At 66.2% G+C, this 22355-nt stretch overlaps 1 protein-coding gene across 4 annotated transcripts in view; it reads left to right on the top strand.

The window, feature by feature from the left end:
- Nucleotides 1–20439, top strand: part of GAK (cyclin G associated kinase) — a 50544-nt gene extending 30105 nt beyond the window's left edge. For 3 of the 4 annotated variants that reach the window (XM_051840340.2, XM_051840343.2, XM_051840344.2), the window contains 17 exons: nt 1466–1515; nt 1897–2045; nt 2320–2442; nt 3307–3440; nt 5482–5676; nt 5884–6001; nt 6671–6750; nt 12677–12870; nt 13360–13506; nt 14212–14622; nt 14811–14981; nt 15624–15746; nt 16561–16668; nt 18135–18323; nt 18445–18593; nt 18677–18853; nt 20117–20439. In XM_051840340.2, coding sequence (XP_051696300.1) covers nt 1466–1515; nt 1897–2045; nt 2320–2442; nt 3307–3440; nt 5482–5676; nt 5884–6001; nt 6671–6750; nt 12677–12870; nt 13360–13506; nt 14212–14622; nt 14811–14981; nt 15624–15746; nt 16561–16668; nt 18135–18323; nt 18445–18593; nt 18677–18853; nt 20117–20218 — 2620 coding nt within the window. In that variant the 3' untranslated portion in view covers nt 20219–20439. The remainder of the gene's footprint in view (nt 1–1465; nt 1516–1896; nt 2046–2319; nt 2443–3306; nt 3441–5481; nt 5677–5883; nt 6002–6670; nt 6751–12676; nt 12871–13359; nt 13507–14211; nt 14623–14810; nt 14982–15623; nt 15747–16560; nt 16669–18134; nt 18324–18444; nt 18594–18676; nt 18854–20116) is intronic. The other variant, XM_051840342.2, reaches the window with a different exon arrangement.
- The last annotated feature ends 1916 nt before the right edge of the window (nt 20440–22355 follow it).

Genomic DNA, 22355 nt, shown 5'->3' with positions numbered 1-22355 from the left:
GGGGAGAAGCCCTCGGGGCCGCAGGCCTCGGAGCCCCCACGTGCTCTCTCTCTGCGGCCACTGCTCCCCCGTGGAGTGAGCCGAGCTGTGGGTGTGCAGGCGGCTGCTGGCCTGACTTGGGCGATGAGAGCTGGAAGCCGGGGCCAGCAGAGCAGCCATTCCTGCCGGGCAGGGGTCCGTGGCTGAGGCGTGCAGGGCTGGCGTGGCTCCTGCGGGAGGAAGGCGGCTGCCCTGTCGCTCAGCAGCAGGGCTTCCTGGGAAGTGATGCAGAGGGGAGGGGCACCGCATGTGGACACTGTGGCTGCCCCCAAGCCGGGCAGTGGAGCAGTGAAGGCGAGGAGGAGTGGGGACGCAAATGGGCACATGTGTGTTCTCAGAAGGGAGCGAGTGCGTGTGCATTGGCACACGCTGGTCCCTGTGACCATGCACACGTGAGCACACGCCAGAGCCATGGCATGGCCAGAGGGGTGCAGGATGTGCCGCTGATGTTGGGGTCAAGACTGAGCAGGGCCTAACGCAGCTGAGTGTGGTGTGGGGCCTATCCTGGGCGGAGGCTGGGCACCAGGGTCCTTCAGGGGGTCAGCAATGAACTGTGACACCTCGTGGGAAGGTCGTGGTCATCGCCAGGGCTGGTCCCCTGGGCACGTGCACAGAATTCCAGGGCTGTGCCACGATGCTGCCGCGCAGCACTGCTTCCGGCTGGGGGGCGGTGCTGCGGGGGGCGGGCGGCAGTGCGCAGGGCTCCGCTGCTTCCCACTGCGGGGCGGTGCCGTGGGGCGGGCGGCAGTGCGCACGGCTCCGCTGCTTCCGGCTGGGTGTTTGTTTTGTTTCTCTTGCTGATGGATTCTATGTTCTGTGGTGAAAAATCTACATAGCAACGCTGTCTGGGCCCTGTTGCCCGGGGCGTGTGGGGCATTGGCTCACCTGTGTCACCCGTCTGCCGTTGTTTGGGGAGGCCCTCGCTTCCCCGAGTTCCCGTGTTCCCCTGTTTACATTATCGTGCGGTGTCTTCTGGTGATGGGTTTGTAGTGTGTTGGGGGTGCTTAGTCTGTCTGAGCCTCACTTTGGGAGTTTTGCTTCGCTCTGCCAAGGGTGGGTGGTACCCCTGAGCCCTGTCCCCTGCCGCCAGCCTCCTGTGCCTGTCCCAGTGCCAGGTCCTCCCGCACAGCTGCTCTCACGTGAACTTAGGGTGCGTTTGCAGGCCCTGTGGGTCAACAGGAGGTGTAGGCTGTGTTGTCGACTCTGCGCCCGGCTCAGGGGACGGTAGATTGCTGTGAGTGGGCTGTAGCCACCAGCGTGTGTCCGGGCGCTCGGGGCCTTCCCTGTGCTGCTGGCCTCCGTGTCCAGCCAGCACCTGGCGCTGTCTGCAGGGGCCTCGTGCCCAGCCCTACAGCCTGCGCGGCTGAGACGCGCTCCAGTGCCAGCCGTGCTTCCTAGCTCCAAGTGTTCCTCTTTCTCATTGCAGCTATGCCAAGGGCGACCTGGACATCTCCTACGTCACCTCCCGCATAGCCGGTATGTCTCAGCACAGCTCCAGACGCTTGGCCTTGTGGGCAGCCACAGATTTACCCGAGAAGTGCCCTGGGGCCTTGTCCTAGAGGGTCAGCCTGTGTCCAGCACAGTGGACAGAAGTCTGAGTTGAGGGAGGGAGGGACACACAGCCAGGCCTGCAGCACCCGGTCTCCTGTGGGTGTCAGGCTGAAGTGGCCTGTGCTCAGAAGCGCTCCCCAGGAGTCTTGGCGGCTGCTTTGACCCGAGCTGGTCAGCCTGGTGACAGCTGACTCGTCTGTGCCGGGCCAGTGGTGCAGGCTGCTGTCCATGGAGAGGGCATGGGAGGCTGCCTTGCTGGTGCCCCTGCTGTGGCCCGGCTGAGCTGGCACTGCTCACTTTGTTCAGTGATGTCATTCCCGGCGGAGGGCGTGGAGTCGGCCATCAAAAACAACATAGAGGATGTGCGGCTGTTCCTGGACGCCAAGCACGCGGGCCACTACGCCGTCTACAACCTGTCCCCCAGGACGTACCGGGCCTCCAAGTTCCACAGCCGCGTGAGTGCTGGGCTTTGTCACGCTGCAGCAGTGGTGTGGCCGCTGCAGCTTCAGCTGGGGGCTCTGGTGGCTGGGGCTGCGACAGGAGCCTTGGAGGAGCAGCTGGCCTGGGAGGCCGGGGGCGGTGGCAACACTGAAGGCTTCCCTGCACCCCGAGGCTTCCGTGGCAGAGACGTGGCCTGGGCTGTGCCTGCAGCTGCCAGGAGCCCCAGTGCCAGGAGTCAGGGAAGACCGCACTGTGTGGGGGCGCCGGGCTGAACAGAGCCTCCCACAGGTCTCTGAGTGTGGCTGGGCTGCCAGGCGGGCGCCCCTCCTGCACAACCTGTACAGCATCTGCAGGGACATGCATGGCTGGCTCCGGCGGGACCCCAAGAACGTCTGTGTGGTGCACTGCACGGTGAGTGCCGGGCGGCCGTGCCGCGTGGGACTCCCTGCATTGTTGGGCTCTACTAGGTGTTCTTAACCTGGGCGTGGTGTGGAGGAAGGTGTCACCAGAGTACAGCCCTGCCTCGGGGAGCCCAGGGCCTGTGTCCAGGCCGCAGCTGGGGGCCCCATCCCTGCGGGCAGAGCCACTGTATGCGGAACTCCCATGGGGAGGGACGGCCCTGTGTGGCCTACACAGGGGCTGCTCGGCCTGTCGGCCCCTGCCCCTGCCCCTGCCCCTCCTTGTCTGGGGCCAGGGGTAAGTCCTTCCTCCAGATTTCCTTCCTGCGGGCCAGGGTCAGGAGTGAGCCTCGGCTGCTGGGGGTCGCGGCTGTCAGTCGGGTGTGCAGATGCGGGCCAGGGTCAGGAGTGAGCCTCGGCTGCTGGGGGACGCGGCTGTCAGTCGGGTGTGAAGAAACCTGAGGCTGGCTTCCTAGAACAAGCGTGGAGGCTGAAGCTGAAGCAGCCTTGTGCACGCGCGCACACACACACACACACACGCACACATACACACACACATGCAGGGGGAAGGACTGCGTGGCAAGGGCTGGGTCTGGCGGCCCCTCATAACCACTCCCTTGTGAGAGCTGACTCAGTCCCCAGGAAGAACCCTCTCCAGGATCCCCTGGGCCACTCTGTGTGGCCACAGTGGGCTGGGCTTCAGCTTCCAGCGTGTGGCTGGTGGCTGTGGTGCAGCAGAGCCAGTGGGGGCTGGTGGGCTGCGCTCCCTGCTGAGGTCTCGTTCTCTGTGGGCTCGGCCCGTGGGAGCCCCACGTGGCTGGTGAGGAAGTCTGCAGGAGGCATGCTAGCCCGCGCCCACCGCCTGTCTGTCCATCAGGATGGGAGAGCTGCGTCCGCCGTGGTCGTCTGCGCTTTCCTGTGCTTCTGCCGCCTCTTCAGCACCGCGGAGGCCGCCGTGTACATGTTCAGCATGAAGCGCTGCCCGCCGGGCATCTGGCCATCCCACAAAAGGTAGCGTGTGGCCTCAGCACCGTGGCCTGAGCTGCTGCCCTCTGCAGGCCGAGTCTGCGCCACAGCAGTGCCGACTCAGCTGCAGACTGGAGCCTGAAGGGCCCGGCAGGAGTGGGCTACGCGTGGCAGTCGGCTGGGGCGCCCAGCCTTAGGTGGCCGGCTGTCCGGCTAGCTCCTAGGCCCGAAGTTTTCCAGCAAGCATCTGAGCTCGGCGTGGCTGCTGTCCGCCCCACAGAGCCCACGTGGCCTGGGAGATGCTGTGTGAGGCTGTGCCGTGGACCCTGCGTGGGCAGATCACCTTGGAGGCAGGGGTGTGTGCCACAGGTAGCGCGTCTTCTCTGTGGGTCCTGTGTCAGGCTGGGTTCGCAGGCGGTGCCCACGTTCCACGGCCACCCCAAGTCGTGTCTGCCCGGAGTGGGCTCCCACAGCGGCCTGGCTCCTTCCTCGCAGGGACACGTGGTGTCACTCCCACCCTGACAGCTGGCACGGCCTCCCCCTGCCGAGGCCCCGGGGCAGACACGGCCAGACGCTGCATTGCAGGCCGAGTGTGCTGCCTGGGGCTGCCGCAGGCGGGCGAGGCCGCGTGCTGCTGAAAGCTCGGAGGGCGCTCGCGGGGCGGTGGAGGAGGCGCTGTCCGCACAGCGGGGTCAGGGCCCCGGGCAGGACTGGGGGCTGGGATCCAGTGGAGCTGTTTGAAGTGAAGGCGTGCTCACGCGTGAGGAGCGCCTTCCCAGGGCTCCTGGGACGGTTGGGCAGTGCTGGGGGTGAGCCGGGGCGTGCAGTGCAGTGCCGCAGCCCTCACCGGGCCCAGCAAGAGCGGCAGAGCCGCAGGAGCTGCCTCCAGCGGCCACACGTGCAGCTGCAGCCAGGAGATGTACAAGGTGGGAGCAGAGGAAGTAATGGCTGACAGGTTTCCCAGAGGAACCACACGTTCAGTCACCAGCCCAGGAGGCCGAGCAGATGCCACGGAGGACTGGGAGGAGGTGGTGCGGGCCCACGCCTGGCACAGCCGGTCAGCGGTCCCGGGCAGGGCCTGGGGGCAGAGATCAGGAGCACGGCAAGCACTGAACGTCAGGAAAGGCTAAAAGGGGCCGGGGCCGGGCAGGGTCGGCTGGCACAATGGCGTCCCCACCCAGCCGCGTCGGTCTTCAGAGCAAACGTGGCGGTGGTCCGATCGGATAGGAAGGCGAGACCTGGCTATGTGTTGTCCCAGAGGTGAGGCAGACAGGTTACAGGTAGAACGCCAGGGAGCAGTTGCTACGCACTCGCCGTCTGTTCTCAGTCCCGGTGGGTCGGGGTCCTGCGGCTGCGCCGCGCTGTCAGGCTCGGCCGGCAGGATCCGTCTGCTGTGCTGGAGCACTTCTGTCCTGGCCTCCTGCTCACGTCCTGGGGGCAGGGAGGCCTCAGGCAGGTCTGCAGCCTCCCCGGGTGCTGCTGGGGTGAATGCGCCCGCCATCCCCCAGAGCGGGCGTGGGCAGGTCAGGAGCCCCGTGAGTGGAGACTCTAGCTCTGTGGGCGTTAGACAGACTCAGAATGCAGCGAGCGAATCCTGCGAGGACTGGGGCAGACGGTAAGGGCAGCGGACGAAGTGGCTCCTGGCTCCTGGCTCTGGCCTGGCCAGCCCCAGCAGTTGCAGGCAGCTGGGGAGTGAACAGTGAATGGAAGAGCTCTCTCTTGTTTTGCCTTTCAAATAAATAAACATTTAAAAAGCAACACCTGGTGGGAACAGACGGTGGCGCCATAAGCTCGTGGCTGCAGCGTGGGCCTGGGCTCCCCTCTCCGCTGTCCACTGTGGCTCAGTGGACAGAAGGCAGCAGGGTAGACTTCACCACACCACCAGCCAGCTGACCGACCACAGGGTCACTTTTGGGGCCATTAAACAGGCCTCAGCACACTGAAAACGTCACCACTGTCCATACGAAACGCGTTCTCAGGCCTCTGTCGGGTAGAACTAGGAGCCAGGGACACAGTACTGAGTCACCCGGGCGTCGGAGCAGGTCCCCAGGGAAGCCGGTGGGTGACGGGCCGCGTGTGCCCGCAGGTACATCGAGTACGTGTGCGACATGGTGGCCGAGGAGCCCGTCACGCCGCACGGCAAGCCCGTGCTGGTGCGGGCCGTGGTCATGACGCCCGTGCCACTCTTCAACAAGCAGAGGAGCGGCTGCAGGCCCTTCTGCGAGGTGCACGTGGGGGACGAGCGCGTGGCCACCACGTCCCAGGAGTACGACAGGCTGAGGTGAGTGCTGCCCCTCACGGGCCGTCTGAGGAGGGTCCTGGGCGTGTCTGGGCAGGCACGTGACCCGCTGGGCGCAGGCACGGGCGGGTGTCCACGCAGTCGTCGTGGGCTCCCTTCGTGGGGACAGTCCACGGGTGGCGGAGGGCCGTGTGGAGGGAGGTTGAGACGCTGCCGCTGAGAGCGGTTGGGTCTCCGGCTCTGTTGCAGGGAGTTCAGAATCGAGGATGGGAAAGCGGTCATTCCCCTGGGCATCACTGTGCAGGGCGACGTGCTCCTCGTCATCTACCACGCCAGGTCCACGCTGGGAGGGCGGCTGCAGGCCAAGGTGGGTGCCGGCGGCCTCCACGCCCCTCGGCACTGCCACTCCGCCGCTTGCTGTCCCTGGGGTTCTGGAGAATTGTGCATCGGGCCGGCTGAGCGAGCCCGCGGTTTCTCTGCAGCACCTGCTGCGGTCCGCCCTGCGCACCCTCCACTGGGCTTGGGCCCTGTGGCCGCCCCACCTCAGCCCACACGGCCGCCTGTGGTACCCCTGCAGGCGCCAGCCCACCTCGGCCCAGGAGCCCCCATGCTTGCTCGCTCTCCCTCTCTCCCTCCCTCTCTCCCTCCCTCTCTCCCTCCCTCTCTCCCTCCCTCTCTCCCTCTCTCTCTCCCTCTCTCTCCCTCTCTCTCCCTCTCCCTCTCTCTCTCTCCCTCTCTTTCCCTCTCTCCCTCTCTCTCCCTCCCTCTCCCTCTCCCTCTCTCTCTCTCCCTCTCTTTCCCTCTCTCCCTCTCTCTCCCTCCCTCTCTCCCCCCTCCCTCTCTCCCTCTCCCCCCCTCTCTCCCTCTCCCCCCCTCCCCCTCCTTCTTCCCCTCCCCCTCTCCCTCTTCCTCTCCCTCTCTCTCTCTCTCCCTCTCCCCCCTCCCTCTCCCCCTCTCCCCCTCCCCCTCCCCCTCTCCCTCTCTCCCTGCGGCCACCACTCCCCTTGGCCCAGGAGCCCCCGTGTCCTCTCTGCAGATGGCGTCCATGAAGATGTTCCAGATCCAATTCCACACTGGCTTTGTGCCTCGGAATGCAACCACCGTGAAGTTTGCCAAGTACGTGGGTGTCGGGCTGTGCTGCGGGGAGGCGTGGGGCGAGCTGGGTGCACGCGTGCGGGAGGTGCCGGGCTGGACCGGAGCCTGCCGCAGCCCTCGTGCGCCGTTGCTGAGTCCCCTGCGCCTCAGCGATGTGGGGCTGCACAGAGGCCATCTGCACTGGCTGTGGCGAGAGCCTGGTACCGTGCGCGCTGCTCCCTTGTGTCCGCGTGAGAGGCAGAGCGACAGCGCGAGCTCGTCTCGGGCCGTCCCTGCTGCCCTCTGCGCTGCGTCCCTGGGGAGCTGGATGAGAGGCAGCAGCTGGGACTCGCTCCCTGTCTGCGGCTGCACCAGCGTCACGAGCAGTGCTCGGCCCCCATGCTGCGTTCCCCACGTCTGTCTCACACCAGCGCCGTCTGTCCCCTGCGTTCCCCACGTCTGTGTCTCACAGCAGCGTCACGAGCAGTGGTCGGCCCCCATGCTGCGTTCCCCGCGTCTGTGTCTCACAGCAGCGTCACGAGCAGTGGTCGGCCCCCATGCTGCGTTCCCCGCGTCTGTGTCTCACACCAGCGCCGTCTGTCCCCTGCGTTCCCCGCGTCTGTGTCTCACAGCAGCGCCGTCTGTCCCCTGCGTTCCCCGCGTCTGTGTCTCACAGCAGCGTCACGAGCAGTGGTCGGCCCCCATGCTGCGTTCCCCGCGTCTGTGTCTCACAGCAGCGCCGTCTGTCCCCTGCGTTCCCCACGTCTGTGTCTCACACCAGCGCCGTCTGTCCCCTGCGTTCCCCACGTCTGTGTCTCACAGCAGCGCCGTCTGTCCCCTGCATTCCCCGTGTTCTGTGTCTCACACCAGCGCCGTCTGTCCCCTGCATTCCCCACGTCTGTGTCTCATACCAGCGCCGTCTGTCCCCTGCATTCCCCACGTCTGTGTCTCACAGCAGCGCCGTCTGTCCCCTGTGTTCCCCGTGTTCTGTGTCTCACACCAGCGCCGTCTGTCCCCTGCGTTCCCCACGTCTGTGTCTCACACCAGCGCCGTCTGTCCCCTGTGTTCCCCGCGTCTGTGTCTCACACCAGCGCCGTCTGTCCCCTGCGTTCCCTGCGTCTGTGTCTCACAGCAGCGCCGTCTGTCCCCTGCGTTCCCCGCGTCTGTGTCTCACAGCAGCGTCACGAGCAGTGGTCGGCCCCCATGCTGCGTTCCCCGCGTCTGTGTCTCACAGCAGCGCCGTCTGTCCCCTGCGTTCCCCACGTCTGTGTCTCACACCAGCGCCGTCTGTCCCCTGCGTTCCCCACGTCTGTGTCTCACAGCAGCGCCGTCTGTCCCCTGCGTTCCCCGCGTTCTGTGTCCGTCTCACACCAGCGCCGTCTGTCCCCTGCGTTCCCCACGTCTGTGTCTCACAGCAGCGCCGTCTGTCCCCTGTGTTCCCCGTGTTCTGTGTCTCACACCAGCGCCGTCTGTCCCCTGCGTTCCCCACGTCTGTGTCTCACAGCAGCGCCGTCTGTCCCCTGTGTTCCCCGCGTTCTGTGTCCGTCTCACACCAGCGCCGTCTGTCCCCTGCGTTCCCCGCGTCTGTGTCCGTCTCACACCAGCGCCGTCTGTCCCCGCGTTCTGTGTCTGTCTCACACCAGCGCCGTCTGTCCCCTGCGTTCCCCGTGTTCTGTGTCTGTCTCACACCAGCGCCGTCTGTCCCCTGCGTTCCCCGTGTTCTGTGTCTCACACCAGCGCCATCTGTCCCCTGCGTTCCCCGTGTTCTGTGTCTCACACCAGCGCCGTCTGTCCCCTGCATTCCCTGTGTTCTGTGTCTCACACCAGCGCCGTCTGTCCCCTGCATTCCCTGTGTTCTGTGTCTCACACCAGCGCCGTCTGTCCCCTGCATTCCCCACGTCTGTGTCTCACACCAGCGCCGTCTGTCCCCTGTGTTCCCCGTGTTCTGTGTCTCACACCAGCGCCGTCTGTCCCCTGCGTTCCCCGTGTTCTGTGTCTCACACCGGCGCCGTCTGTCCCCTGCATTCCCCGCGTTCTGTGTCTGTCTCACACCAGCGCCGTCTGTCCCCTGCGTTCCCCGTGTTCTGTGTCTCACACCAGCACCGTCTGTCCCCTGCGTTCCCCGCGTCTGTGTCTGTCTCACACCAGCGCCGTCTGTCCCCTGCGTTCCCCGCGTTCTGTGTCTGTCTCACACCAGCACCGTCTGTCCCCTGCATTCCCCGTGTTCTGTGTCTCACACCAGCACCGTCTGTTTTTCCTCTCTTGGAAAGTAACACCAAGGGCTTGTGTGGGGTTTCAGACACGGGTGGGTGCTGGAAGTTTAGACGACTAAAGGCCGAGATGCTGGCGTCCGTGGTGTGGACAGCATTGCTGTGACTAGCACGGTTCCGAGGCTCGTGTTCAGCTCAGACGCCCCGGGAAGGGGCTAAGAGGGTTAGAGGCTAGCCCTTTAGGGGTACCTGGGGTTAGATGAGGTGGGCTCCAAACCAGGACAAGTCCTGAGCTCGGCTATGCCATCTCCATGCACTGCCCTGCCCTGGCCACCAGATGTGGCCGGAGGAGCCTGGCCCTTCACACAGCCCGAGACGATGACGAGAGGCCGGTGTGCGTTCCAGAGCCGGGAGTAGATGTGTTCGAGAGCAGAGGCGGCCTGGGCAGGCGGCGAGTCTGGGTCGCCGCTGAGACCGAGGGGGACCACGAGGGCTCTCCATGCTGCTGCTTGGAGCGCTCCGGGGACGAAACCGCAGAAGTCACGCACGCGAAAGGATGCCTCAGGCTTCCCAACCATGAGAAACGTTAGACTGCGGAATCAGGAGTTGCGCGGGGCGTTTTTACACAGAGACCTCTGGAGCATCGCCGATGGCGAGCTGGGAGCCAGAGGGGCTGCGGAGGGGCGGGCACGGAGGTGCGTTCAGGCACACGAGAGGCTGCTGTCGGGAAACACCGTGGCCGGGGGAGGAGGACCCGGAGGCCAGCGTGTGACCTGCAGGCAGGGAGGAGGCCTGGGAAGCCAGCGGCTGCAGGAGCATCGGGGACGGGGAGCCACGGTCGCCACGTGCTGTGCGTTGAGGCCCTGTTTGCTGTAAAATCGCGCACCAGCCAGCAGGACAGGGTCGGGGTTCAGTCGTGACTGTGGCGAGAGCTGATGAACAGGATGGGCAGTCTGTCTGTGGTCCCACGTGCGACCACGGGAACACTCGGCGCCCAGCAGGGAGACCGTGGGGCTGGGTCAGAAATGAAGGCAGGCCGGCGCCGCGGCTCACTAGGCTAATCCTCCACCTTGCGGTGCCTGCACCCCGGGTTCTAGTCCCGGTCGGGGCGCTGGATTCTGTCCTGGTTGCCCCTCTTCCAGGCCAGCTCTCTGCTGTGGCCCGGGAGTGCAGTGGAGGATGGCCCAAGTGCTTGGGCCCTGCACCCCATGGGAGACCAGGAGAAGCACCTGGCTTCTGGCTTTGGGTCAGCACAGTGCGCTGGCTGTAGTGCGCCGGCCGCGGTGGCCATTGGAGGGTGAACCAACGGCAAAATGAAGACCTTTCTCTCTGTCTCCCTCACTGTCCACTCTGCCTGTCAAAAAAAAAAAATGTATTAAAAAAAAAGGGAATGAAGGCAGCCTCGGCCTGCGCCGCAGCTCGCTAGGCTAATCCTCCGCCTGCGGCGCCGGCACTCGGGTTCTAGTCCTGGTCGGGGCGCCGGATTCTGTCCCGGTTGCTCCTCTTCCAGGCCAGCTCTCTGCTGTGGCCCGGGAAGGCAGTGGAGGATGGCCCAAGTGCTTGGGCCCTGCACCTGGCGCCTGGCTTCGGATCGGCGCAGCGCCAGCCATAGTGGCCATTTGGGATGAACCAACGGAAGGAAGACCTTTCTCTCTCTCTCTCTCTCTCACTGTTCACTCTGCCTGTGGGAAAAAAAAAAAAAAAAGAAATGAGGGCAGCTTGCGTGCTGCAGCGTGAGTGGGGCAGAGAGCTGAGGTCCCGGAGTCGCTGCCACAGAGCAGCGCTGGAAACAGTGCCGAGGGCTGTTCCTGGGCCGGCAGACCAAGGGCCAGGTCTGGACGCGGGCTCGCCCTCCGCGCCCCGAGTGCTGCACGCCCGAGCAGACGCCTGGAGCATCGCGTCCGTGCGGGAGTGGGGGTGGGTGGAATCAGTGGCTGCATCGTGGGTGAGCCACGTGCACAGTCATCACAGCTGAAATGCGGAGGTTGGCGGTGACCTGAGCTCACCTGGCGGGGATCGGGAGAGGACGTGGGAAGAGCTGACTACAGTGGGACGCGGCGCACTGCGGGGTAGGGCAGACCCAGAGTGCCCTTGTGGTTCTCCGAGAAGATGGGCTGAGTGGGCTGGCACTGAGAGCTGGCCCAGGGGTCAGCCACAGGCCTGTGTGGCCGCTGTGCCGAGGGCCTCAACATGGTGAGGGGGAGAAGAGTGTCCTGTGTTGACATGAAAACTTCGAGAAAGCCAGACCACGTCTGCAGTTGTGTCTGCAAGATGGCGGTGTTTCGACGCCTGGGAGCCGGTGTAGCGCTGTGCACAGGGCCTGGTGAGGACACTGTCGGAAATGGCATCTCAGGAGTGGAGCCATGAAAACCCCAAACGGCGCTGGCTGCCAAGATCCGGGGTTTGCGCCGTGTTACCAGGGTGCCCTGTGGGACAGGGTAGAGTTCTCCCCACATCCACGTCTTCCTGGGACCCCTGACCTTCTAGAAGTGGGGTTCAGGTGAGGAGCAGCACACGGGAGTCGGCCCTGGGGAGGCCTCGCGAGTGAGGGACGGGTGTCGGGGCAGTGAGCGGGCCGAGGCAGCAGTGGGCGTGTGTGTCGGGGTGGAGGTGCGGTTTGCAGATTGAAGAGAGGCTACCATGGAAAACGCGCGGAAGACTTGGCTGGGCCCTGCCTGGGTCCCCGAGTGTGTGTGGCGAGAGCCCACTCCTCATCCTGGCCGTTGGTGTGGGCAGCACCTGCACCACAGCTGCTGGCATGCTCTGAACCAGAAATAAGGCCGGGAAGCGGACAGGGGTGCCGGCAAGTGTGTGAGGTGCATCCCGACCCGTCTGCCTCTGTGGTTGGTGTCTGAGACACAGGGCTGCCCTGCCTCGGGCAGGCCCTGCGTGTGCTGTGGCCCAGGGGCTCCCCCTGGGTGCAGGGGCCACCCATTGTTCCCTCACTGCCCACTGTGATGGGCTGCAGCCTGGGGCCATCCCGGTGGGGCTTGCCTCTGCGTGTTTGCCTGGCCTGCCCGGCCGCGCACAGGGCACAGGCCTCTGGGGCATGCCTTCGTTACCCACACTCTTCTGTCCTGTTCCCTCCCCACGTTCAGAGGTGAGAGAGCTGGGGGTGGGCAGGGTCCCCACGCTATCAGCCTGACCACCAGTGGGCAGGGGCCCCTGGGGCACGTGGCCTCCCGAGGTCTAGCTGCCCTTCTTAGAGGCAAGCTTTGGTTTGTTTTTGTGAAACTTGAGTGTGACGCGCAGAGATCACGGGGCTGCCGGCGTGGGCCACGTGCTCCCCGCAGTCCTGGTAGAGGTGCTGAGCCTCTGCTTGGGACGTTCGTGCAGCGGCCTCCAGGCTGCTGCTGCTGACCTAGGCCAGGCTCCAGCCCAGGGCTGCTGCTGCCGGCCCCCCGGAGCCTCCAGTCCTGTTCCCACTCTGCCAGCCGACACCGCGTGTCCTGGACATCTGATGCCATCATTTTCATGGGAAAATGCACTGAAGATCCCAAGGTGTCTGTTCTGACCAACGTCACGGCCACAGCCTGTAGCTGAGGGGTGGGGCTGCGCTGCCCTGGACGCCTGTGCTGGGTCCTGAGGCCAGAGGGCTCCCCTGAGCAGTCCTTGACCCATGGTGCTGCAGCCCATCATGCTGCAAGTCCAGGGCGCTGCTCCCACGGCCGTGAACCAGCCAGGCGCACATTTCCCGGCGACTGCTGGGACACGTGCTCCGTGGGCCCCCCTGACTGCTGTCCCCTCGGTCACTGCAGGTATGACTTGGATGCGTGCGACATTCAGGAGAAATACCCAGACTTATTCCAAGTGAGTCTGGACGTGGAGGTGGAGCCCAGAGACCGGCCGAGCCGGGAGGCCCTGCCCTGGGAGAGTGCGCGCACCAGGGGGCTGACGCCCAAGGTCCTCTTCTCCAGCCGGGAGGAGCAGCAGGAGACACTGACCATGTTTGGTGAGGCCCTGAGCGGACGGCCGTGGCTCTGGTGAGGGGCTGGTGCCGCTGTGTGGGCTGCAGGTCTCAGCGCTGCTGGGTTTCTGCGTCACATGGAGGGGGCGGCAGCAGGGCAGGGAGGCCCCCAGTGACGGGGTCCCCGCCCCGCAGGCCTGGCCGCCCTCCCTCAGGCGGCCCTCACAGCCGCCGCCGCAGAAGCAGAGATGGCTCCCTGGAGCACATCTCGGCCCCGGGCCCTGCCCTGTGGCTGGGCCTGCAGCCTGCGGGGGGTCTGCCGCCAGGGTCTGAGCCCTCCACTGACCTCGGGTCGCGTTCTGGGCACAGAATGGTTTCCAGCGCCACCTGGGGCGCAGGGCCCCGGCACAGCCAAGTGCACCGCTCGCCTGCTCTGTCCGTGGTGCGCACTCTGCAGAGGACAGCGGGGCTCTGCTCCAACGCAGACCCTGGCAGCCGGGGGCGCTGGCTGAGTGAGGACCGACCCTTCCCCAGGGAAGCCCGAGCTCCCCCGGCAGCCCGGCTCCACGGCTCGGTACGAGGCTGGCGTGGAGTCTCCGGAAGCTGAGCCCCCGGAGTCGGACTCACCTCGGAGCAGCAGCACGGACGCCAGTCACTTCCTCCACACGCTGGATTGGCAGGGTAGGCCCCGCCTCGTCCCCCGGCCTGCAGGCACCCTGTTCTGATGGCTCGCTGAGAGGAGTCCTGGTGTTCATTTGGTTTTGTTTTGAAGAGTTAGTTATTCTGAAAGAGTTACAGAGAGAGGGAAAGACCAGACTCTCCCATCGCTGGTTCACTCCCCGGATGGCTGTAACGGTCAGGGCTGGGCCGGCCAAAGTCAAGAGCCAGGAGCTTCTTCCAGGGCTCCCACGGGCCCAAGCACTTGGGCCATCTTCCCCAGCAGGGAGCTGGAAGGAAGTGGAGCAGCCGGGACTCAATCCAGTGCCCACGTGGGACGCCGGCACTGCAGGCGCGGCTTCACCCACTGTGCCACGTGCCAGCCCCCCAAGTAGCCACATCCATGCTGTGGCTCTGGTCGTCCATGGGGGCGGGGGCTCGGAGGGGTCCTAGCAGAGTGGGCTTACCTCCCCAGATGGGAGTTCCCACCCCTGCCTCTGCCCCCAGCCCCCCACTGGGCCCCAAAATGCTGGGGGCACTTGCCTTGACCTCTTACCCTAGACCCTCCCTGGCAGACGCCCCAGGGCCAGGGCGCCCCCTCCAGCCCACGGCCTGGCCCAGCAAGGCGCTGTGGTGTCCCCTTGTGACACTCGAGGGGCCCAGGCTGGGGCGGAGGCCCCTTGTGCTGAGCGCGGGTCTGCAGATCCAGCCCTGCTGTTCTCTTCCCAGAGGAGGGGGAGCCAGCGCTGGGCGTGGCGGAAGCCACCCCAGGCACCGATGAGGACGACAGCGAGGCGTCCACCGAGGAGGAGCCGCCCTGCCCCGGCGCCAGCGGGGACCCTGGGTCCCCCGAAGAGGATGCAGTCACTGCGGGCGACCCGCAGGGGCCCCCGCGAGAGGACTCTGTGGACCTGCTGGGGCTGCACTCTGAGAGGGGCCCGGGGCCGGCTGCCCCCTCACAGGCCTGTGGGGTCCCCTCCAGCAACGCCGAGCTGCTCAGTGGCCTCCTTGGGCTCCCAGAGACCACCGCAGAAGGGCCCCCTGGCGACCTGCTTGGCAGCGAGGCACCCCTGCTCCTGGCCAGCCCGGCCCCTCCCCTCAGCGCACGGAGCACCCCGCAGGGGGGTCCCCCCACCGCTGGTACGCACGGTCTCACAGATGGGGCAGGGAGCACCCCTGGGCGCATGGGCACTGCTGGCACTGGCTGTGGCCTGCAGAGCTGGCCTCTGGTGGGAGAGGGAGGGGCAGCGGGCCTGGGGCCCCTGGCTGGGTGCCTGGGCAGGTGCTGGGGCGCGAGGTGCTCTGCCTACCCCTGCCTGTCTCCACAGCCGACCCCTTCGACCCGTTGCTGCCGGCGTCTGACGCCTGCTCCCAGCCCCGCTCCAAGCCCGACCTTTTTGGCGAGTTCCTGGCTTCAGACCCCGTGGCCACGTCGCCCCTTTTCCCCTCCACCCACAGCGCCCCGCCCCCATCCTGCAGCACCGACTTCCTGCACCTGGGTGAGTCCCTTGGCCAGGCTGTCAGCCAGTGGGGCATGGGCTCAGAGCTACATGGACCGTGTGGGTGACGCTCTGGATGCCTTGCAAGGCCTCCCCCACCCCCACCCTTGTGCCTCTCCAGGGTCCTGAAAGTATTTTTCTTGTCCCCGAGTGTGCCCACACCTGGCAGGTGGGCAGGTATCCAGGGCCTGTCCACACCATAAGCCCGTCCATGCACCCTTCAGCCTGTTTCTCTGCTGTGAGCAGGGCTGGACTGAGGGGCAGAGCGGCCCTAGATGCCCATGTGCTGTGGCTGGGCCCTGTGATGGGCCAGTGGGGACAGGAGAGGACGGGGCTGGGCCACAGTCCTGGACATGGAGGAGCCAGGAGCAGTGTGTCCCGTGGTGGGCTCTGCGGTGGCCCCAAGTGCTGCAGGGCCCCTTGTGAGTGGGCAGTGTGGAGCAAGGCCTCGCTGGACCTTGGATGGGCGCAGGGCCAGGGCCGGGGCCCAGCTCAGCTGGGACATGGGTGGGTTTCAGGAGGGAGCAGGTGCAGACAAGGGCCTGGGCCCGGGCTCAGCCCCCAGCAGACGGCTGCATCGCCTGCGCAGGCAGGGGAGGGGAGGGGAGGGGCTGCAGGTGTCAGGCGTGTGCTTCTTCCCAGGGGATCTGCCAGCAGAGCCCGGCAAGATGACCAGCTCCTCCAGCCACCCGGACCTGCTGGGGGGCTGGGATGCCTGGGCCGAGGCCTCCGTGCCTGGGCCAGCCCCCACACCAGCTGCAGAAGGTAGGAGCCTGCTCCCAGCACCGGCCACGGCCTCGCACCCTCCCCAGGTGGACACGCTGTCCATCGTGCAGGTCCGGCCTCACCTGTGATACGGCTCTGTGTGTTTTGTGTCCATGGCTCTGAGGGAGGCTGAGAGACGGAGGCTGTTCCGGGGACCCTGCCGGGGACGTGGCTATGACGGGGCAACCAGACCTCTCTGTATCTGCCCAAGAACCCGCCCTCGGCTCCCACTGTCGCTGCCGGCAACTAGAAATGCCTTGGCGGCCCGATAGGTGTGGGCCTGTGCTGCCGATTTGCATCTCGTTGAAGTGGGGCTGGCAGTTATTTTTGGCGATTGTTTTTCTCGGGAGAATCGGGTCGCGGTGTTTGCAGCGGGTGCAGGATGGAGGAGGCCCGGCGCTGCGGGCTCTGGCCCCACAGGGCAGCTCTCTTCTGGTTGGTGGCTCTGTCCGTGAGCAATGTGATCAACGTCCGAATGCCCTCGGCAGCCAGAGACCCCCGCCCCCGCCCAGAGGACTTGGGGTCTGGTAGTGCCGAGCGCTCTGTGAGGCGAGCCGGCGCATTTGACGTCCTCGTGTGGCACTCGATGGCTGGTACCTGCCATGGTGGCTGTGCGGTAATCCAGCCCTCACTTAGAACGCGGCTAGCGCCTCCCCACTCCAGGTGGGCATTGGCAGTGGTTGGGGGGTCAGGGACTCACTTGCCTTGGCCACCGGGGCTGCGTGGCTGAGCTCAGAGTGAGGCCTGAGGGTCATGGGGACAGTGGTTTGACCTCAGGTGCTGCCTGTCCTGACACCCTGTGTCCCCGTCCCAGGCCCCCTCTTCTCTGCAGGGGGTCAGCCTGGCCCCCAGGCCACCCGGACCAAACCTCAGAACCTGGACCCATTTGCTGACCTGGGCGACCTCAGCTCCGGCCTCCAAGGTAACGGGAGCGTGTGTGGGCGGGTGGCAACTTCCTGTTGTCTGCTGCTCTGGATTGCCGGGGTCTGTCCTCCGAGACCCCCGGCCCAGCCCGGAGCAGTAACCCCAGGGGCCCGGGGTTGGCGCCCACTCTGACAAGACTGGAGGGATCATGTGGTCGGGTCCCTCCTGAGGGGGTTCCTGTGACCCAGCTCAGCACACGGGGACCCAGGCGGGGTGGGCATGACCACAGGCGTCCCTGGCACCCCGATGTCCTTGCCCCTGGGGTGTCCCCTAGCCGAGCTCCTCCATGGCTCTCTGCTCTTCCCGAATGTTGAGTTCCCAGAAGGCTGTGGCCGGGACATCGTGGGAGTCCCTCTGTTGGTTTGTGGTTGCCGTGGGGACAGTTGCCTGGCTTTTCTAGGCCGTGGTCCAGGACACCAGGAGCTTGTCCACCTCCTCCTGTGGGCTGGGGGAGGGGAGGGCGGGTGGGGCCGCAGGCACAGCCTCCTGGGGGTGGTGTCTGGGGACCAGGGTTCTCTCTGGGTGGAGCCTGGTGTCTGCCCGCCCACAGCAGGCCGGAGGCCCCAGGAGGAAGCAGCGCTGACAGTGGGAGGAGAGATGGAGGGCCCGGCTGAGCTGCACAGCCGGGGCGCTGGGGGGCAGCAGCGGGGACACAGCGAGCAGTGACAGCGCGCTGCCCAGGGCCCGGCCGGTCAGAGAGGCCACAGCCAGGCAGCGCTGAGGACCCCAGAGCAGGCAGAGGGAGTCGGTGGGACGCCAGCTGCCTCGGACCGGGCAGAAGCGGTGGGACTGGCCACGGCGGCAGGAGACCGGGGCGGCGGAGGGGACAGGCGAGCTGGCTGTTTCTCAGGACGGCTACGGCAGATGTGCCCGCGTGAAGCCCTCGGGCGGAGTCCGGCTGCAGAGGGCGGGGGCTCAGTGAGGTACAGGACGCGCTTGCGTTCTCTGGAGGCTACTGCCAGGGCGGGGTAGGGGGCTTCACAGCCCCAGAAGCCAACAACGCAGCAGGTGGAGCCGGAGCAGGACCGACCTCGGCAGCTGAGTGGCAGGATGGGCTCTGCCGGTGCCACCAGGGAGAGGGTGATGAGCCCTGGCGGGGCTGACCCTGAAGGACTAAGCGCTCCGTCAGGAGGAGGCGTTCCCGTCCTCATGTTGGGTGGCACTTGGATCCAGAACACGGAAACTCAGCACAACACGGAAGGAAGCGACCCGGCAGCCGGGACCCATGGGCGGCTCATAGCAAACAGTGCAGCTGCATACACTGGGTTCACCCGCCAACCACGGGAGCTGACACGGTGACACACGGGACACAGGAGACGGGACACGGGAGCTATGACATGGTGGCACACGGGACACAGGGACTGTGACACGGTGATACATGGGACAGCGCCGTGCTGCGTACAGCAGGTGGAGGTGGCTGGTTTTGTCACTGCTGCACCTTGAGTGCCCCCTGTGTCTCCCCAGGTGCACCTGCTGGACTCCCCCCCGGGGGCTTCATCCCCAGAGCAGCCCCCTCTCCCAGAGGTGCCTGGCAGACAAGCCGGCCGCCGGCCCCAGGCCCCTCCCAGCACGCCCAGGCCAAGCCCAGGCCTCCCTATACCGCCAGCGTCATCGGGGGGCGGGAGGAGCGGGGCATCCGAGCCCCCGGTTTCGGTGAGTCCCAGGCCCATCGGCCGGAGCCCGTCGGCTGCTGTCCCCAGCTCCCCTGCTGAGAGCAAGGGTGGGAGTGGGTGCAGGAGGCGGGGCCTGCGTCTCCAGAAAGCTCTCTTTGCAGCCCAGAAGCCGAAAGTCTCAGAGAGCGACTTTGAAGACCTGCTGTCCGACCAAGGCTTTGCCTCCAGGGCCGACAGGAAGGGGCCCAAGACCATGGCAGAGATGAGGAGGCAGGGCCTGGCCAGAGACGCAGACCCCCTGAAGCTGAAGGTGGGCAGTGGGCACGGGGCCAGAGGCCAGGGCCTGCCCTGCAGGGGCGGGCGCTGCTCAGTGTGCGCTGGTGCCGCCCGCAGCTCCTGGACTGGGTGGAAGGCAAGGAGAGGAACATCCGGGCCCTGCTGTCCACGCTGCACACGGTGCTGTGGGACGGCGAGAGCCGCTGGACACCCCTGAGCATGGCCGAGCTGGTGACGCCGGCGCAGGTGAAGAAGCAGTATCGCCGTGCGGTGCTGGTGGTGCACCCCGACAAGGTGCGTGCGTGTGTGTGTCCACATGCGTCCCTGTGTGTCCCTGCGTGTGCCTGCATGCCATGTCCGTGTCCACACACGTCCATGTGTGCCCCCGTGTGCCTGCATGCCATGTCCATGTCCACACACGTCCATGTGTGTCCCTCCGTGTGCCTGCATGCCATGTCCATGCACGTCCATGTGTGTCCCTCCGTGTGCCTGCATGCCATGTCCACGCACGTCCATGTGTGTCCCTCCGTGTGCCTGCATGCCATGTCCACGCACGTCCATGTGTGTCCCTCCGTGTGCCTGCATGCCATGTCCACGCACGTCCATGTGTGTCCCTCCGTGTGCCTGCATGCCATGTCCACACACGTCCATGTGTGTCCCTCCGTGTGCCTGCATGCCATGTCCATGCACGTCCATGTGTGTCCCTGCGTGTGCCTGCATGCCATGTCCACGCACGTCCATGTGTGTCCCTCCGTGTGCCTGCATGCCATGTCCACGCACGTCCATGTGTGTCCCTCCGTGTGCCTGCATGCCATGTCCATGCACGTCCATGTGTGTCCCTGCGTGTGCCTGCATGCCATGTCCATGTCCACGCGCATCCATGTGTGTGCCTGCATGCCATGACCGCGTGTGCTCTGTGTGGTGTGTATTTGTGTGTGTGTGTTCCTGTACCTCATGTCTGTGCCTGTGTGCATCTGTGTGTCGTGTCTGTGTATGTCCATGTGTGTCCGTGTGTGTCCATATCTGTGCATGTCCAGATCCAAGTGCATCCATGTGGGTCCCGGGGTGCGCTCTCCATCTGTGAGTGTCTGTGTATGTCCTTGCATGTCCATGTCTGTGTCCGGCTTCGTGTGGGTCCCATGGTGCTCTCTATGGGTCCGTGTGGGTCCCATGGTGCCCTCTGTGTGGGTTCCTGTGGGTCCCGTGGTGCCCTCTGTGTGGGTTCCTATGGGTCCCATGGTGCCCTCTGTGTGGGTTCCTGTGGGTCCCGTGGTGCCCTCTGTGTGGGTCCGTGTGGGTCCCGTGGTGCCCTCTGTGTGGGTTCCTATGGGTCCCGTGGTGCCCTCTGTGTGGGTCCGTGTGGGTCCCATGATGCCCTCCGTGTGGGTCCGTGCAGGTCCCGTGGTGCCGTCCGTGTGGGTCCCGTGGTGCCCTCCGTGTGGGTCTGTGTGGGTCCCGTGGTGCCCTCCGTGGGTCCCGTGGTGCCCTCTGTGTGGGTTCCTGTGGGTGCCGTGGCGCCCTCTGGTGACAGCAGCTCTGCCCTGTCTCCGCCCGCAGGCCGCGGGGCAGCCGTACGAGCAGCTGGCCAAGATGATCTTCATGGAGCTGAACGACGCCTGGTCCGAGTTCGAGAGCCAGGGCTCCCGGCCCCTCTTCTGAGGCCCATGACGGTCCCAGCTGCCCCGTGGCCTGAGGGCCGCTGGCCTGGCCGCACTGGGCGGACAAGGCTTGCCCCCCTCAGCTGGGGACGGGGTCGCTCCACAGCGTGCAGAACCCTCGTCCTGTCTCTCCTGTTGTCCCAGGTGGAGGTGCTGGCCACCCTGGTGTCGCCCCGCGAGCCGAATCGCGGTCCTGTACATAATTAAACTATTTTCTGACGACCCCTGCCCCACGCTCTGTGGCCGTGTCCTGCCTCCTGCAGCTGGGCCGGAGCCCTGACCTGGGCCTGGGGCGCCCCTGCCCCCGGATGGGGACCTGAGGTCTCCCTTGGGTGCTGGGCCCAGGGTGCTGCCCGGGGAGCCCCCACTCCGCAGCTCCTGTACCCACCCATGACCCAGCCCCAGACCCCGCACGCCGGCTCCCCCACCCCCTCACCTTGCAGGGTGGGGCCGCTGCCACCTGTGGTCACTGCGGCTGAGGCAGAGCTGAGAGCAGGTGCTGGACGCTGCCATCTGCTCCAGCTGCTGGGCTGTCCTGGGTCCAGACACAGTCCCCTGTGGTGAGAGAAGGCGGGTGGGGGCTGCAGCCACGCAAGTGCTGGGACAGGGCCTGTCCTGGTGGTGACCACGCTCAGCTCTCCCCCTCTTTCCCCCCCCCCTCTCTTTCTCTCTCTCCCTCTCTCTGCCCCCTTCCTCTCCTTCTCTCTCTCCCTCCCTCTCCCTCTCCCTCCCTCTCCCTCTCTCTCCCTCTCTCTCTCCCTCTCCCCCCTCCCTCTCTCTCCCTCCCTCTCCCTCTCCCTCCCTCTCCCTCTCTCTCTCTCTCCCTCTCTCTCTCTCTCCCTCTCTCTCTCCCTCTCTCTCTCTCCCTCTGCCTGTCTGTATCACTCTGCCTTTCAGAGAAATGAATAAATCTTTAAAAAATAGGCAGTGAGTGACCCCCAAAGGCACCGCCCAGCAGCTCCCTGCAGAGGAGTCTGTGTCACCCCTCGTCACCGCCGGCCGTGCGGACAAACTCCGCCCCAGTGTGGATCAGCCCCAGGACCATTAGGCCCGGCTGAGAAACTGATCCAGGAGGACCATGAAGTGCCCCGGGGTGCAGGGGCTCCCTGCCAGCTGCAGAGGGCGCTGCAGGCTTGGCGAGCTGGTTCTGACTCCAGTGTCCGGGTGGCTGGAGAGGTTGGGTCCCCTGCTCAGAGCACACCCGTCCTCCATTTCTCCAAACAGATGCGTGCTACGTGCTCCCCTCAGGCAGCTGTGTGCTCCCCCCCAGGCCCCCGTGTGCTCCCCAGGCCCCCGTGTGCTCCCCCAGGCCCCCGTGTGCTTCCCCAGGCCCCCGTGTGCTTCCCCAGGCCCCCGTGTTCTCCCCCAGGCACCCGTGTGCTTCCCCAGGCACCCGTGTGCTCCCCCAGGCCCCCGTGTGCTCCCCCAGGCACCCGTGTGCTCCCCCCAGGCACCCGTGTGCTCCCTCCTGCACCCGTGTTCTCCCCCAGGCACCCGTGTGCTCCCCCCAGGCACCCGTGTGCTCCCTCCTGCACCCGTGTTCTCCCCCAGGCACCCGTGTGCTCCCCCCAGGCACCCGTGTTCTCCCCCAGGCACCCGTGTGCTCCCCCAGGCCCCCGTGTGCTCCCCCAGGGACCCGTGTTCTCCCCCAGGCCCCCGTGTGCTCCCCCAGGCACCCGTGTGCTCCCCCAGGCACCCATGTGCTCCCCCAGGCACCCATGTGCTCCCCCAGGGACCCGTGTTCTCCCCCAGGCAGCTGTGTGCTCCCCCAGGCAGCCGTGTTCTCCCCCAGCCCCCGTGTGCTCCCCCAGGCACCCGTGTGCTCCCCCCAGGCACCCGTGTGCTCCCCAGGCCCCCGTGTGCTCCCCCAGGCAGCCTTGTGCTCCCCCAGGCCCCCGTGTGCTCCCCCAGGCAGCCTTGTGCTCCCCAGGCCCCCGTGTGCTCCCCCAGGGACCCGTGTTCTCCCCCAGGCACCTGTATGCTCCCCAGGCCCCCGTGTGCTCCCCCAGGCAGCTGTGTGCATCTTCCCCCTGCACCCGTGTTCTCCCCTGTGGGACCTCCAGCATGGACTCCCTGGGTAGGTTCGTCTGAGCTGAAGCCCAGGCTGGGTGACACCTGTTGCAGCGCCCCCCAAAGCG

Source organism: Oryctolagus cuniculus, chromosome 2 (genome assembly GCF_964237555.1).
Source record: "Oryctolagus cuniculus chromosome 2, mOryCun1.1, whole genome shotgun sequence".
NCBI lineage: Eukaryota > Metazoa > Chordata > Mammalia > Lagomorpha > Leporidae > Oryctolagus > Oryctolagus cuniculus.
The sequence above is the reverse complement of the archived record's forward strand: the minus strand, read 5'-3'. Positions and strand labels throughout refer to the sequence as shown.